The sequence below is a fragment of the Zalophus californianus genome, chromosome 13 (genome assembly GCF_009762305.2).
Source record: "Zalophus californianus isolate mZalCal1 chromosome 13, mZalCal1.pri.v2, whole genome shotgun sequence".
NCBI lineage: Eukaryota > Metazoa > Chordata > Mammalia > Carnivora > Otariidae > Zalophus > Zalophus californianus.
In genome coordinates, this window is record NC_045607.1 from 34,859,336 (window position 1) to 34,876,353 (window position 17,018).

Sequence of the window (17,018 nt, forward strand, 5' to 3'; positions counted from 1 at the left end):
TTCCTTACACTGAAGAAGCAGTTATTTCCGGTGTTGATCTTTAGTGGTACCAGGCAATATGGGCTGAGAGGACTCACCATGGCAGAGAAGAAACAGAAGGGAAAGGGGACTAAATCATTATGGCAATTAACAGACTGACAAAAATCAAGGCTGAACCACACTTCTGACAAATTCAATCACCATATACTGAAATCAAACTTTTTCTTACAACATACTTGGACCACTGCTGTCTCTAAAAAGTTTATTAAGTTATCATACTGAAGTTCAGGAAGGAAACTTCAAATCAAAGGAATTTATTAATCTACTATTCATAACTTCAAAAAACAATTTTTTTACCTCCGCGTCTTTGTCACTGATGAACCAACTTACATCATCTTCTCCTACAAAACAAATAAAATGTTACTGAAATCTTGACACCTTAAAGCACTTATAGATTGACATTATTCAATTTGTCAGTACTGAAACTGGACCCCAAAGGTGTGGTGAGATATGTGAATAACCTCTTATCTTGGCTCTGTATTACTTGTGTGGCTCTGAACAAATACTTAATCTCTCTTAATCTCAATTTTCTTACCTGTAAGATTCATGGGAATAATATTTGTCCCTTCTACCTAAAAAATACTCTGAGACTCAAATGAGATACGTGAAAATGCTTTGAAAATAATCAAGCCATAAACAAATTAAAAAAAAAATCAGTGAAGAAACAAAAAACCCAGTAGCAGATGCAGAAAAAAATCTTATCTAAACTTCCTTTATCTGATTAAAGCAGAGGTTTATGAAAGTCAGCTGCAGGACACCCCCCCACCCCCCACCCAGGGTCTCCAGTCAGGGAAGTGACTGACTTTGGCTTCTAGAACATTCTGAAAACACCAAGATGTATAAACCAGCATCATCAAAAACGTTCCATCCTTCGAAACCCTAAATTCTTTTTTTTTTTAAAAGATTTTATTTATTTATTTGAGAGAGAGCACATGAGAGGGGGGAGGGTCAGAGGGAGAAGTAGACTCCCTGCCGAGCAGGGAGCCCGATGAGGGACTCAATCCAGTGACTCCAGGATCATGACCTGAACCGAAGGCAGTCGCTTAACCAACTGAGCCACCCAGGCGCCCTGAAGCCCTAAATTCTTATGTTAGGTTGGTAAACAAACCTTTACCTCTGGCAACTGAGTTGAGTTGCTTATTACTGCGCGCTCCCACACTTTGTCTTTCCTCCTGTTAATCTCTGTATCACTCACTAGTTAGTTCACAAGCCTCCACCACCCAGACCCAAGGCAGAGGAAAGGTTTTGCCTTCCAATATCAGTATTAACTATGTCTACTAGCTTCCCATTGTAGTTGACTTTCATTGTAACATTTTTAAAAACTGGACTTTGAATACAATCTCACAATTGGGGGCTAGAAATTTAACACTGTATTTTATAACAAACACAGTGAAATAAAACAACAAATAAGGAGATCAAATACCCAGAAACCAATGACTGATCTAAAAATACAAATGTAAAAACCTAGGGGGCTTGGGAGCCCTACATTCCTCTTTATCAGCTGTTTTCTTCTCTTTGCCCTTTGCAAATGGCTGTTATTCCTCTGGTCCACTCATGACCAAGGAGGAAGGAACATATGACTAATGCAGAAGCTATGGTATCCACAAAGGATTGAAGATTTCTTCAAAGGATTTCTCTCCTTGAAGCAAAGTTAAGATTTCTTCCTTCCTCCTATTTATTCCTCTTCTTTATCTTGAAAACGCAAATCGAGCTTAACTCTTTTCTTTGAAAGGAATTTTATGGAGACATGAAGTAATCTACATTTCCCCAGGCCTACCAGGAGTAAGTGTCTAGAGATATATTTAAAATAAAATAGTTTTACTAAGAAAACCAAAAGGCTGCTTTACAAAAAGACCAATCCATAGGAGAACAGAGATGCTGTGCAGATGATTATGTCCTTTGTAAAGTTTGGAGCCTGCATCCATACACGGAGCATGGAGAATACATTAAATAGCTGTGCATCATCACCATCCACAATGGGATTCTTTTATTCAAAAGATCCATCTAAGGAGCATGCTCTGCTGTAAGTTTCAAAGCTGCCTTTTGTACCTCAGTGTCCTTCATCTTTAAAATTCAAAATGACCACTAAAAATCACTTTAATTAAAAAAACTGCATTAATATTGTCCTTAAAAAAAATAAAACCTAAAAACCAGTGAAATGCAAAATAGCAATTACCACCCCCAATTCCAAATAAATTTACAGTTGAACAGAGAACAGTGAGAAAAGGGAAGGTCTGAGAGAAAGATCCGACTCCATTTAGATTGTTTCAACATTCCTGTGGGATTCAACAATATTCCAGGTTGTATATTAACTCCTCAACAAGCTACAGTATATTCTTACTGCAGAAAATTTATCAACAGGTACACAAAACAGGTTTCGATTACAGATGAAATCAGACTTCTCAATGGTAAACTGAACAAAGACTCACCAGAAACACATGAGCCAACTCCTGGTGCTACCCAATGATTCCAGTTTTGGTTCGATCCCGGTAATAACAGTTGACTCCTGCCCTTTCTCTTTTATCTATCCTGTCTTCTTCTTAACTCCAAATCCCAAACTAATGGAAGCTTTGTCTAAGGGCAACTCATTAGAACTTCTACATGCAGCCAATACTCCACTTTCTTAAATTCCTGGTATGGGACTTAGCCAGTCTTAACCCTCTCTCTTATTTGCTGTGTGGCCCTGGGCAGGTTACTGACCTTCACTGGACCTGTATAATAATGGGTTGGATTAAATGGCATCCATGGTACCATCTAGCACTAAGTTTCTTTGATTCTTTTGCATTTTCATTCATTATTAAAATCAAATCCATTGTCCTGCATGCCTCTGCAACTAGCACAGGGTATCTTCCCTTAAAGACAACTTCCCACAGGGCCCAGAAGTACTCATCTTCCATGTGTTCACCACCCATTGCCATAGAATATAATACGGGATTGCCCTAAAGTGTAACATTAGAATTGCCTTAAAGATGCCTAATATTAACTCTTAGCTGCCTTAGAGCCTTGTCTAGCTAATATCTGGGGCTGTAATTTTTTTCAAACATCAGAATTGTAATCAAAGCAATAACTGGTAACTCCTTCTTTGCATCAAATCAACTCAGTGCAACAAACATACTGAAAGGTTACAATGAGCAAGGTGCTATGCGGTAAAAAAAGACGAAAAAGCTTATAATTTAGTAAAGAAGACAAATGAAAGAAGAAGAAAGGAGTAAGAGAAGATCAAACAAAATTCTACAGTAAACTTAGAGGAAGAATAGACAATGTCTGAATTTAGGGGAAAAGGGGGAAAAAAGTCCCAGAAGACTGTGCTATAAAGAAAACTTTATTAAAGTATAATTTACATATTATAAAATATACCCATGTAAAAAATATAGTATGATGTATTTTGACAAATGTACACACCTGCGTAACCACCACAACAATCAAATATAGCACATTTCCACCATCCCAAAATGTTACCTTGTGCATATTTGCAGTTGATCCTGCACCTCAGGGCAACCACTGATTTGCTTTCTGTCACCATAGATTTGCTTTGCCTGTTCTAGGACTGTATATAAATAACATCATATATTATGTACCATTTTGTGTTTGGCTTCTTTCACTCTGATTATTTCTTTTTAATTGACGTAAGTTTTTCATCTGCCTTGGGAAAATACCTAGGAGTAGAATTACTGGATATGGTTAAGTGTATCTTTACCTTTATATGAAACTGGCAAATTTTTCCAAAGTGGTTCTGTCATTTCACATTCCCATCAGCAATGTATGAGAATTCCATAGTTTCATAATCTCACCAAACTTGAAACTGTCTTTTCAATTTTAGTCTTTGAATGCATATGCAGTAATGCATTAAGATTTTAATGGGCGTTACTCTGATAACTAATGATGCTAAGCATTTTTTCATGTATTTATTTGCCATTCATATATCTTCTTTCAAAAACTATTTGAATTTTTAGCATTGATTGATTGATTGATTGTAGGCTACACGCCCAGTGTGGAGCCCAATACCGGGTCCGAACTCACGACCCTGAGATCAAGACCTAAGCTGAGATCAAGAGTCAGACACTTAACTGACTGAGCCACTCAGGCACCTGTTAGCTTGTTTTTAAATTGAGTGGTTTTTTTATTTTTATTTTTTGAGGGGAGTGAAGGAGGTTGTCTTTCTTTGATCGAATTAGAGGAGTCCTTTATATATTCTAGATAGCAGTCTTTTATCAGACATGCGTTTGCAAATATTTTCTCCCAGTGTGGCTTGCTTTTTTCATTTTTTTAACAGTTTTCAGAAAAGCAAAACTAATAAATCTGACAACTTTTCCCTTTACGGTTTTCTATGTCCAGAGAAATCTCTCTATGCAAGGTTACAAAAGCAAGCGCTTTTTATGTTTTCTTCTAAAATTCTATAGTTTTAGCTTTTTATACTTAGTTATTACCCATTTCTCCCCATACGAATATCCTGTTGTTTCAGCATTTGTTGAAAAAATACCCTTTCTTCATTGAGTTACCTTACCAACTTTGTTGAAAATCAACTGACCATATACATGCGGGTCAATTTCTAGAAGTTCTAGTATGTTACACTGAGCTACAGGTCTAACATTATACCATATTGCAACTTTACTTTAAAAACCTAAAATCATGGGCGCCTGGGTGACTCAGATGATTAAGCGTCTGCCTTCGGCTCAGGTCATGATCCCAGGGTCCTGGGATCGAGTCCCGCATCGGGCTCCCTGCTCCTTGGGAGCCTGCTTCTCCCTCTGCTTCTCTCTCCCTCTGTCTCTCTCATGAATAAATGAATAAAATCTTTAAAAAAAAAAAACAAAAAAAAAAAACCCCTAAAATCATGTAGAATAAGTTTTCCAACTTTTGTGTTCTTTTTCAAGATTGCTCTGGCTATCCTTTGATATCCGCATAAATTTAAACTTGCATTTTTTTCTCTTTTAAAGTAAGCTCTACAGCCAATGTGAGGCTTAACTCATGACCGACCCCAAGATTAAGAGTCACAAGAGTACTAACTGAGCCAGCCAGGGGCCCTTGATTTCTGTATAAATTTTAGAATATAATTTCTACAAAAAAAGCTTGATGGGATTTTGATTGGTATTGTGCTACATCTATAGATCAGCCTGGAAAGTTAAACAATATCAAGTCTTCTAAAACATGAATATGGTGTATCTCTTCACTGGTCTTCTTTTTCTCAGCAATGTTTTATGGGTTTCTGTGGACAGGTCTTCCATATATTTTACTAAATTTATCCCTCAGTAGTTCATGTTTCTTCCTGTTACTGAAAAAAATTTTTTAAATAACATTTAAATTAATTTTAAATAACATTTAAATTAATTTTAAATTATTTTTTTAATTTCATTTTTCAATTTCTGATTACGTTTATAGAAATATAGTTGGTTTTTGTTTATTCACCTTGCATCCTGAAAATCTGCTAAATTTACTTAGTGCTAGAAGCTTTTTGTAGATTCCTCCCAGTTTTCTATATACACTATCATTTCACCTGTGAATAAAGACAGTTTTATCACCTCCTTTCTAATCTGTATGCCTTTTATTGCTTTTTCTTACCTCAATGCATTATAAAGGACTTCCAGGTGTAATAGTATTTTAAGTGGTAACAGAAGATAATCTTTGTTTTGTTCCAAAAGGGTGAAAAATTCAGTCTTTCTGAATTAAGCAAACTGCTGTAGATTTTTCATAACAGGTTGAGGAAATTCAAAAGAATTTCCTACTTTTCCTACTCTCCTGAGTTTTTAATATGATTGTATTTTAAATTTTATCATATGCCTTTTCTGCATCAACTGAGATGGCCCCATGGTTTTTCCTCTGTTAATATAGTGAATGACAGGGATTCATTTTCAAATAAACTGGCCTTGTATTCTGGGATTAACACCATTTGGTTAGGATGTATTGTGCTTTACAATATACTGTATAATTCGTTAGTATTTTATTAAGAATATTTACATCTGTGTTCATGAAGGATACTGATTTATACTTTTCTTACGTTTTTGTCTGGTTTTGATATTGGGGTAAAACTGGCCTCATAAGAGTTGGGAAGTGTTGGGGAGAGTTTGTGCAGAACTGGTATTATTTCTTCCTTAAATATCTGATAGAATTCACCAGTGAAGTCATCTAGGCTGGAGTTTTCCTTGTTGTGAGCCAGGAATTTTACTTGCAGGGAGGTTCTAAAAATAGTAATAGAAAAAGTAATTCTACTTCTTTAGTAGGTGTGGAGCTATTCACATCTTTTAGTTCTGCTTGGGCCAGTTTTGGTAATCTGTGACTTTCAAAGAATTTGTCTATTACTTCTAAATTGTTGAAATTATCAGCATAAATGTCCATAACAGACTCTTACTCTTTCCCTTTGATTTAGCTAATTTGTACTTAAGCTCATCCAGTACATTTTTTATCTCAAATACTGTATATTTCAGTTCTAAAAGATCATTTGGTTCTTTTTTCAGATCTTCCATTTCTCTTATTATATTTCTTTTTCTTTAAACCTCAGTGTATATTTCTAATAGCTGCTTTAAAGTTCTTTCCGGTAATTTCATCATCTCTGTAATTTCTAGGTTTCTTTTATTTAACTGATTTTTCTCCTGGTTATGAGTGACATTGTCCTTTGTATGCCTAGTAACTTTTTTTCTTGGATGTTAGTTATTGTAAATGGTACTGTTGAATGTCTCAATTTTGTTTTCTTACTTTGAAGTGTTAGACTCTGTTCTGACAAGCAGTTAAGTAAATTTCAGATTAGCTTGACTCTTTTGAGACCTTTATAGCTTTGTTAGGGTAGGTCCACAGTAGAGCTAATTTACTCTAAAGCTAATTTAGCCCTACTTAATTAATTTGTACCTTCTGGGGTTTCTATTAAATGTTGCAGGTTTTCCACACTTTCTCTTCACTTTGGCTCAGCTTGTAGACAGTAGGCTTTTGTCCAAGTCTAGTGGAGTTGGACCTACCTGTGCACAGGTAGGAACGCAGTATCCTTGGTGTTCATGGGCAACCCTATGCAGATTTCTGGAGTTCTTTCCCTCCGCAGCTCCTTCCCTCCAGTACTCTGCCCCACAAAGTATAGCTTCCTTAGCCTCCCTCAACTCTTCTCTCTGCTTCCCATCTTAGTGAGGCTCTAGTCCTGTGCCTGGGTTCCCTCTCTTGGCACCATCATGCAGTGTCTAGGTAGAAATTTAGGTTGACTGTAGGGTACATCTTGTTTGCTTCCATATTCTCATGAATCATGGCCCAGTACTGCCGGTCGTCTATATTCCCTTTAAACCTCTGTGTATATTGATAATATATAAACAACTATTGATAATAGTTGTTTTAAAGTCCTTTTCTGCTAATTTCATCATTTCTTGTTAGGCGGGCAAGTCTGGTATAAGTTTACACAATATACCTGGAAGGGAAAGTCCTATACAGGATTTTAATAGATGGAGATGAGAGAGAACGCCAGTAAAAAGGAAAGGTACACACAACAGAATGGAAGAGGTAAAAGGATACAGCAAACAATACAGTTTAATTGGAAGAGGTAACGGTAATTTCTTTATTAAGAAATGTCATAGATCTTTTTATATATATATGAGAATACTAAGCATTAAATATTATTACTTATAAGACATCTTTTACCTCAAACACATATGAATACTTAATATTAAATCTATTCTTCCAACTAAGAAAATTTCCATGTCCTCTTCTGGTTTAACTTTAAATACCTGTACTTATGATTGTGTGAGCTCTCCACAAGGAACAGCACAGCAGGCCTCTTTCTACCAGACTACTAATATTGATGGCAGAGATAATAAAACAGTATTACAGTGTTCTCTGTAACATTCAGCAACATCCAATATACTTCATCTCTTCTGAAATAACTTTCAAAACAAAAAAGTAAGCCCATAACCTTACAGTATTTTACACATTTTCTATTTCTGGAATTATTCTGCTATCTTAATTACACACACACACACACTTTCTCTATTACTGCATGGTAATAAATGTAAACATCTTTCATATTTATATGGTGATCCAGAGTCTATAAATTGTTTTAAATATACATTTTATCCCCAGTACCCTATATGTTATGATCACACAAATATTCACTTTTTTATGTGTAGTACTTTCTACAAGAAATGGCAATTAGTGCTTTCTGTAAAAGGTAGTGCTAAGGTAGCTATTTACCCGTAATACTGCATTCAGTTTTCAAAGGATGTAAGGGTTTGGACTAGAATTCTTAGGAGCAAAGCCAGTTCCCGCTCTGCCTCAGTTACATTAGCCTACATTCTGGTGGGTGGGAACAGCTGAAGATCATTCCTTTGCTGAGAGCAGCCACAGACAATTATAGAGCTGGTTCTATCTTCTGGAGTAATATGACAGAAAACAGGAGTTAATAAAATGTATTCCAAAGATCGCCAAAGATTACAGAAGGACTCGGTTATTCGCAGCGCAGGTGCCAGGGTCTAAGAAGAATCTTTTCCTGAGCCCAATACCCCTGTAGCTCCTTCTTATAAGGAAGCCAGAGATGCCTTATATTTTCTAGATATCCTAATTTCTAACACCTAAAAATTATAAATCTCATTAGATTTCAGTAAAAAGTATGTATGTATGATTTTCTTATTCAAGCATAAAATGGGTTTGAATATTCAGCAAATCAGATATTAAAAACTTATTTTCCCTATTGATTATTTAAGAGTGTGAATGTGAGGCACCTGGCTGGCTCAGTCAGTAGAGCATGGGGCTCTTGATCTCAGGGTTGTGAGTTCAAGCCCCACACTGGGTGTGGAGCCTACCTAAAAAAAAAGAAAGAATGTAACGCGACTTTCCTCAATGTGTAAAATGTTTTCATTTAATGTAGCGTTGAGTTAATTTTCAACAAATATTTACTGAATATTTCTCATTGTAAAAGACAGTATAGGAGACAGAAAGATGACTAAGGCATATTGCCTGCCCTCAAGGAACTTACTACAGAGTAGTATGTGCATCTTTGGGTGAAACAACCTTAAAAGCACTACTGTGCTAAAGTAAATAACCATGATAATTTCATTTTTTAAAACAGAAAGATGAGGGGCTCAGTCGGTTAAGTGGCTCAGTTGGTTTTAAGTGTCTGCCTTGGGCTCAGGTCATGATCGCAAGGTCCTGGGATCAAGCCCCACATTGGGCTCCCCACTCAGTGGGGAGTCTGCTTCTCCCTCTGAGCCTCCCCCTGAGTGCACGCACTCTCTCTCAAATGAGTAAAATCTTTAAAAAAATAAAATAGAAAGATGATTAATCAAGTTTTAAAGATTAAAAAGTCCACCATTATTTAGGGAATGAGTTATTTAACACGGAAATACTGAATTCTACTAATGAGCAATTAACTTAGGATGCCTGTATCACCAAAATGGTCTTCTTTATAATTCTAAGTTTGTAAGACCTTTAGCAAGTGTTTTCTCCCCAAATAATCTGTGAGTCTATAGACAGCTCACAACTGGGGACTAGGGCAAAAAAGACAATGGTTGTTATAGACCTGCAATTCCTAAGGAATCAAGATTTTGGGCCTTCTCGGTATCCTCTCACTTGCAGGGTACAGACAAAACTCTGACTTGCACGAGATGGCATTTTTTCACTCCTCTAATACACAGTGAAATGGTCAGGAAAAGAAAGAAAAGTGGAGAAGGTTGTGAATAATGCTCTCACCAGATAACTTGAGGCTAAATAATTTGGCAGTTATAGCACTGAAGGCATATTAATAATACAATTCTGAATTTATTGCCCACACTCCCTTTTCTCATACCTAATATTTTAAACTAAAAGGTCCTACTGTTTGTAAAGTAACACTCCCAGTGCTTTGCCCTTTCTGTACTTTTGCTCATTTTACCCCTTTGATCTCCAACATTGTCTCCCTCTTTGCCCAATTTTCCACTTAACCCAGTCCAATTTCCATGACTACAAATTCTAAATGTCCTTTGAAGGCTGAGCTCCTCATAGCTAATGCATGTGGGAAATATTCAGTACTTCTCTCTCATTTGACCTCTGTGAGCAGTTACAGTTCTCATGGTTGATATAACAAAATACTTTCCCAGTTCTTACCCCCTTCAGTTTCCTCTTCCTTCACTGGTTACTTGGTACGCTCCACTCTTTCTCTCCTCCTTCTAGATTCGTAATCCCAGCTCATGTCAGACATGTCCGTGGAGAGAAGTCCCTAATCTGTCTCTCTAGACCAGATCTTTTCCTGAGTTCCTGATCTATTGGACATATAGATTAAGACATCTTGCAGGTAACACAAACTCATAATCAATAAAAATGAATTCATTTTCTCTCCATTCTCTGCATTTCTTGCTCTTAAAAACAGACAAAAGCTTCCATCTTCTTCCTGTGTCTTCTATCTCAATAAGCTGTCTCAATGTATTTTCCATATAAAAAACCTCAACTCTTGGGCGCCTGGGTGGCTCAGATGGTTGGGCATCTGCCTTCGGCTCAGGTCATGATCCCAGGCTCCTGGGATTGAGTCCCGCATTGGGGTCCCTACTCCTTGGGAGCCTGCTTCTTCCTCTGCCTCTCTCTCTCTTCTCTCTCATGAATAAATAAATAAAATCTTTAAAAAAAAAAAAAAACCTCAACTCTTCCCTCTCACCTTTCATATAATTACTTACCAAATCCTGTAAATTCTCTCTCCATCACAGCCTCAATACCATTACATTGGCCCACTGATACTTAGTTTCTTAGCTAGATGATTAATAACTTCTGACTATCTCTAACACCACAACTCATTTTCCATTCCACTGCTACTGGAATGCTTTTATTTTTTACAACTTTAGTATCAGGTGTATAACATAATGATTTGATATCTGTATACACTACGAATGGAATTTCTAAAATGGAAATATGAATACATTCTGTCCTGAATGGTCCCTCGATGCCTACAGGATAAACTTAAAACTTCCTTTGTATGCCACATAATGCCTTCCATGATTTGGTCCTTATCTGTTTCTCTGGCTTCATCTTCCTGATCTCAGTGCTCCAACTAAGCTTAATAATTTCCTCAATGTGTCCTGTTGTTCTCTGCAACTATGCCAATGCATGTATTCCCTGGAACACAAGCCGCCCCCAACTTCACAACATGGAATTAGGACTTGGTCTTCAAGTGCTACCTCCTCCATTGAAGTCTTCCCTGATAACCCTTCAAAAGCAAAGACAATCACTCTCAACTTTGTAACATCCTAGACTTTGACCATGTCATTTCTATCTTTGTATCTTCCAAAGCAGGACTGTTTAGTTATCACAGGTACTCAGGTTTACTGAATTACTTAAGTAACATTTCCTCTTGATTTCACTCTGGTAGAAGTATTTTCTCCCTCCCTAAAAACACCTTATTTATCTCTTAGACGATTAGGCACTTCCAACCTTGTGTTTACAGCTATATTAATAAATATTTTACTTCCCTCATTACATTGTTAAGTTCTCTACATACCTCTATGGACCATCTGTTTTTATCCATCTATCCAGTTATAAGCATGACATCTTGCATACTCTGAATTACATTAGAAAAAATGATTTAAAAGAAAAAGAAAAAAAGGAAACATTAATATGCACACTTGTCTGAGTAAACACTGTTTTGAACTGGGGGTAAATAAGCCAACAGCCAATTTCACGGGTTGTCACTGTACATACACATGTTCATTAAGACAATTCTTGGGGCACTTGGCTGGCTGGGTTGTTAGAGCACGAGACTCTTGATCTCAGTGTTGTGAGTTCGAGCCCCATGATGGGTGTAGAGATTATAAATAAATAAAAACTTAAAAAAAAATGATTCTCTATGACTAAAAAAAACTAAAAGACTTGGAATTTCTGTAGTAAAAAATTCTAAGAACTATAAAATACTTTAAAAATCACTGCTATTGAATAAAATCAGTTGGTAGACACAGGATCCACATGAAATATAAGATAACTGGACATTTATAAATAATCATACCTATACCTAGCCAACGTTTATGGAATAAAGATCACAAAGATGAAGTTGCCAGATATTTATGTCATATCTTTTCCTGAGCCTAATTCCACTACACCAGATTTCCCCCTGGGATCTTCTCACTTCGGATAAGCAACTGAATCAGCCACAAATGAAGTTACTATTCCCAACTTCATCAGCAGCATCTGTTACTTCAACGGAAACTTTTGAAATACATACAATGCCACATGCAAATCCCCTGAGGGTTGAGCCACTTTATTCACTTACATTCTTCTCAAACTGCTCTTTATTTCTGTCTCTTATTTATATCTTTCCATTTCACATTGGTCACAAAACCATTTTAAGTCATTAAAATTTTGCAGTGTTTAACTACCATTAGTTTAAATAAAACAAATTTTATTAGAACAATTTGCAAGTTAGGCATCAAATTGTTCCTCTTATTTTAAATCATATTAAATTTACCAGAAACAATCTATATTTTTAAATGTGTATAAACGATAAATGGGGATTTAGCTCTTCTTTTTTTAGAGGTAGAGGAGGAAGAAGAAAGAGGAAATAAATACAGGTGCTTAGTACAGGGTTATACAGAGCTCTTGCAAAGTTATGTCACATAAAGGCTTTTGTATTATCTCCAAGAGACACACAGAGTTCTCTCTCATCTCCCAGTCCCTCCTAAAGATTTGTCAATGAAATTAACTGGTTAAGAAATATTTATTTAGAAATAAAAAAAAACCCTCATATTAAACTGACAAGAATAGAAAGGGAAAAATTATCAACAGAAACAGTTAATACTATACGATTATGGGAGCTGTTTTTTCTTCTTGTAAAGGTAACTACTGGGGAGCCTGGGTGGCTCAGTCGTTAAGCATCTGCCTTCGGCTCAGGTCATGATCCCGGGGTCCTGGGATTGAGCCCCGCATCGGGCTCCCTGCTCAGCAGGGAGTCTGCTTCTCCCTCTGCCCTTCATCCCACTGGTGCTCTCTCTTGCACTTTCCCTCTCAAATAAATACATAAAATCTTAAAAAAAAAAGGAAGACTTAAAGGCTATATAAATTTGGTATCTATGTCTTTCAGTAATCCTTCTAATTCTGTTTTATACTTCCTAGTCTCCTTCCTAAATCTTTTTTTGTTTTCTTTACCTATCATTAACTTTGTGTGTAAGCACATGCATTTTCTTCAACATCTGGTTCTTGGTTCACTCCCTCCTTGGTAAAACAAGTCACTCCACAACAATTCATTTTTATTATTGTGGGGGGGTCATATTTTCTTCAAATCTTTCCCCACATCTTAAGACCAAACATGTCCAGGCTTACGTTTATAACTGCTTACAGGATATAACATAAATGATTATAGTAGTCACTACAAACATAACACATCTGAAGAAAAACTCACCTTCACAACCACAAGTGAAAATGGCTCAAATACTTTCTTCCCTGTTGTTATTAATGGCTCAAAATGCAGATTTATTTTCATCCTAACCCAATGTTTCACTCTCATTATCCAAACGGGCCAGGTCTTAACAATTCTATAGTATCTCCCTTTAAAATGTCTGTCTAAGCTAATATTCTGGCTTCCCTCCAGTCATCATTGTTCCTCACCTCAAATCTAGGAGGTGTTCCTGTGCCTTCAACTTCATTTGATACATACCAGCCAGATTTTCTCTTTAAAGGGATAATTTCATATTTTATTATTAATTTTTATCAAAGTAACACATGCATATGGTTTTCAAAACTCTAATACTAAAAAAGCATGTAAGAAAAAAACAGCAGTTCTCTCTCCCCTATTCCAGCCCGCACTCCTCCACAGGCAAAAACTTTCAAGTCTTTAGCTATTTCTTTTGGTACTCATCTAGATACTTCTAAATAATGTTCCTTCTGCTCCTTATGGATTTATCTATTTTTTAAATTTATTTTTATTTAGGTCACCTGGGTGGCTCAGTTGGTTAAGCATCTGCTTTCAGCTCAGGTCATGATCCCTGCATCGGGCTCCCAGCTCAGTGGGGAGCCTGCTTCTCCCCCTCCTCTTCGATCTTGCTCTCTCTCACTATCTGTCTCTCTCTCAAATAAACAAAATCTTCAAAAGATTTTTATTTTTATTTGAGAGAGAAAGAGCAAGCAAGCTGGGAGAGGGGCAGAGGAAGAGGAAAAGAATCTCAAGCGGACTCCCCACTGAGCCCTAAGAAGGGCTCAATCCCAGGACCCTGAGATCATTACCTGAGCCTAAATCAAGAGTCAGATGCTTAACCAACTGAGCCACACAGGTGCTCCTGATTTATCCATTTTAAACATTAGTATCTAAATTCCTAATAAAGTAAAAGAGGATTTACTTTTCTTATAACATTCTATCTGAATTTCTTCTCCCTCCATCCCCTTTCTCAGGTTAAGATAATATTCATCTTATGACCATGTAGTAGTATACTGTTTCCTTTCTTACACAATGCTTTAATTTTCCTGTGTTTAATACCAGCCTAGTTGTTTCATTTACTTGGCCTGAAAGTCGACTTATTACCATGCTAGCCACTAGCACCTTGTCTCTCTAAAAGGTCCTCCTGATATCTCCAGGATTAGGGAAGTGCCTGTTCATTATTTGTCTGTTGCATTATAAAAGTCATCACCATCATAAGTGTCTAATGGACCCATTTAATAATTTATCTCACAAATAATTTACAGAGATTAAAGAGATAATGAATAACAATTTTATTAGAAATCCTAATAATTTAAACATGGCAAACCAAAACTTTTACTTCATATAGTCCTGTTTTTGAAGCTAAATATAGAAATGGGCAACTTCTTGAAATACAACCAACTATTCATTGACTATCATCTATGAACTTGAAACATATCCATTTTGTAAATACTAAACCAGATCTCAAATACATCTCTTCTTTGCTCCATAGTTGCAAAACACTTTCACTTTTCAACTTACAAACACAAATTAAAATGATTAATCCGTTAGTTTTTTTTCACTTCTGTATCATTTATTCCCTTCTAGTCACCTCTGCATACACATCTACCTTCAGTGATTGTCCACTTGATACAAACTATATCAAGGAAATTTTGGTACACAAACACCATAAAATATGAAAGAAGACAGTCATATATCTTTTTATCAAAGCAGGATGGTACAGATTCTCATCATAAAATATTGTGTGGTAAAGAACTTCCTGCTGAATGACTAAGTAGATGAGAATACCCTATTTCCTTTTTTTGTCTTTAGCAATACATTCATTTGTCAATTCTTAAGTTTGAGAAAATTCATCTATAATAGTCTCTGAAAAAATCAGAGTCTGAGACTTTACTTAAAAGACCAAGTTCATCACATCATTAAAGTCTAGGTACTACCATCTGTCTCCTTGCATTTATGTTCTGATTGATCTAATAATTGTGAAATGTCTTCCTCTGTCAATTTTCTTCTACTTGCCATTTTGAGCAGAAAATGTAAAATTCTGAATTCTCAACTTTGTTCAATGAAAGCTAAAAAGGATGGTGTTTCCAGACTTCTTTTATACATTCTTGAAAGATAATGTAATACTTAGGGCAACATAGTAACAAGGATGATGAAGACTTACTTCACTATTGTATCATCCTTCTAGACAATTCCATCATCTGTTTTCTTATTATTTTAGTGTTTTTTTTAGCATAGTTGGGAATAATTGATGAGTAATGATAAAACTATTCTTAGGATGATGAAATAATAAAATGTTTCAAAGTACAGCAAAATAAGATCACTAGGATCCCATGATGTAACTTGGATATATATAGAAGGATCCAATGGACTCATATAGTAAATCTGAGATAGAGTTTTATTCTATTAATCACTTCTCGGCCTTTTGGCTAAGATCAAGTGGAGTTTTAGAAAAGTAAATTTTCTCTCTGTTCTTTGGAAGACTACTAAGAAAGAATAAAAGTTCCTCAAGGTCCTCAGGATATATCAATGAACAAAACAGAGATTGCTGCCTTTGTAGAACTTATATTCTACTGGGGGGGGGGGACAATAAACAAAACATAATAAATAAGTAAATGATGTATGCTAGCAGTAATTAAGTGCTTTGGAAAAAAGAAAAGTAGAGCAGGATAATGGGAATTGGTAGTGCTGGGTAGAAGTTACAACTTTACATACGGTAGATAGAGTCCACCTCACTGATACTTAAGCAAAAACCTAAAGATCAGGGAATTAGCCATGCATTTCTGCGGTAAGAGCATCCCAGGTGGTAGGAAAAGCAAAAGCAGAGTCTTTAAGGTGGAAATATTTGTGATATGTTTGAGAAATAGCAGGGGGGGCCAGTGTGGCTAGAGCAGAGTAAATAAGGGCAAGGTGAGGTCAAAGAAGTACAGGATACTAGATTCTGAAGGGCCCTGTAGGCCTTATAAGAATTCTTGCTTTTATTCTGAGTGAAATGGAAAGTCAATGGAGGGCTTTGAAGCAGGGAGAGCAGTTAGGTACAAGAATTCTGTCAACAAATGATAATACCCCTGACCATGATGGTAGCTAAGAAGTGGAAGAATCCTGAATATATTCTGAAGGTAGAGCCAACAAGATTTCCTAATGAATTAGATATGAATGTAAGAGAGAAAAACCAAGTCAGAGGATGACTCCTAGGTTTCTGACCTGAGCAACTAAAAGGATAGAGTTAATGCAACTGAAACCTGCAACCGAACATGTTATAGGGGAAAGAGGAATTCAATTTTGGACAGATTGGATTTGCAATATCAGACATCTAAATGATGTTGAGGAAGCTATTAGTCTTGTGTTAAGAAGACAGATGTGGGGCGCCTGGGTGGCTCAGTTGGTTAAGCGTCTGCCTTCAGCTCAGGTCATGGTCCCAGAATCCTAGGATCGAGCCCCATTTTAGGCTCCTTGCTCAGCAGGGAGCCTGCTTCTCCTCTCTCTGCCCCTCCCCCCTCGTGCTCGCATGCTCTTTCAAATAAATAAAATCTTAAAAAAAAAAACCAGTTTTTTACGCTCGTATCACAGATGAAAAAAGATGAGATTTATGTGAATTTTTCATTTTTTTTTTCCAAGTAGGCTCCACGAGGTCTGAACTCATGACCCT

The 17,018-nt window shown here is 36.4% G+C and overlaps 1 protein-coding gene across 2 annotated transcripts in view; it reads right to left on the reverse strand.

The window, feature by feature from the left end:
• The window catches only part of ZCCHC7 (zinc finger CCHC-type containing 7), a 243,686-nt gene that overhangs the window by 53,917 nt on the left and 172,751 nt on the right, over positions 1–17,018 (reverse strand). For both annotated transcript variants that reach the window (XM_027616791.1, XM_027616792.1), the window contains exon 3: positions 337–380. In XM_027616791.1, coding sequence (XP_027472592.1) covers positions 337–380 — 44 coding nt within the window. The remainder of the gene's footprint in view (positions 1–336; positions 381–17,018) is intronic.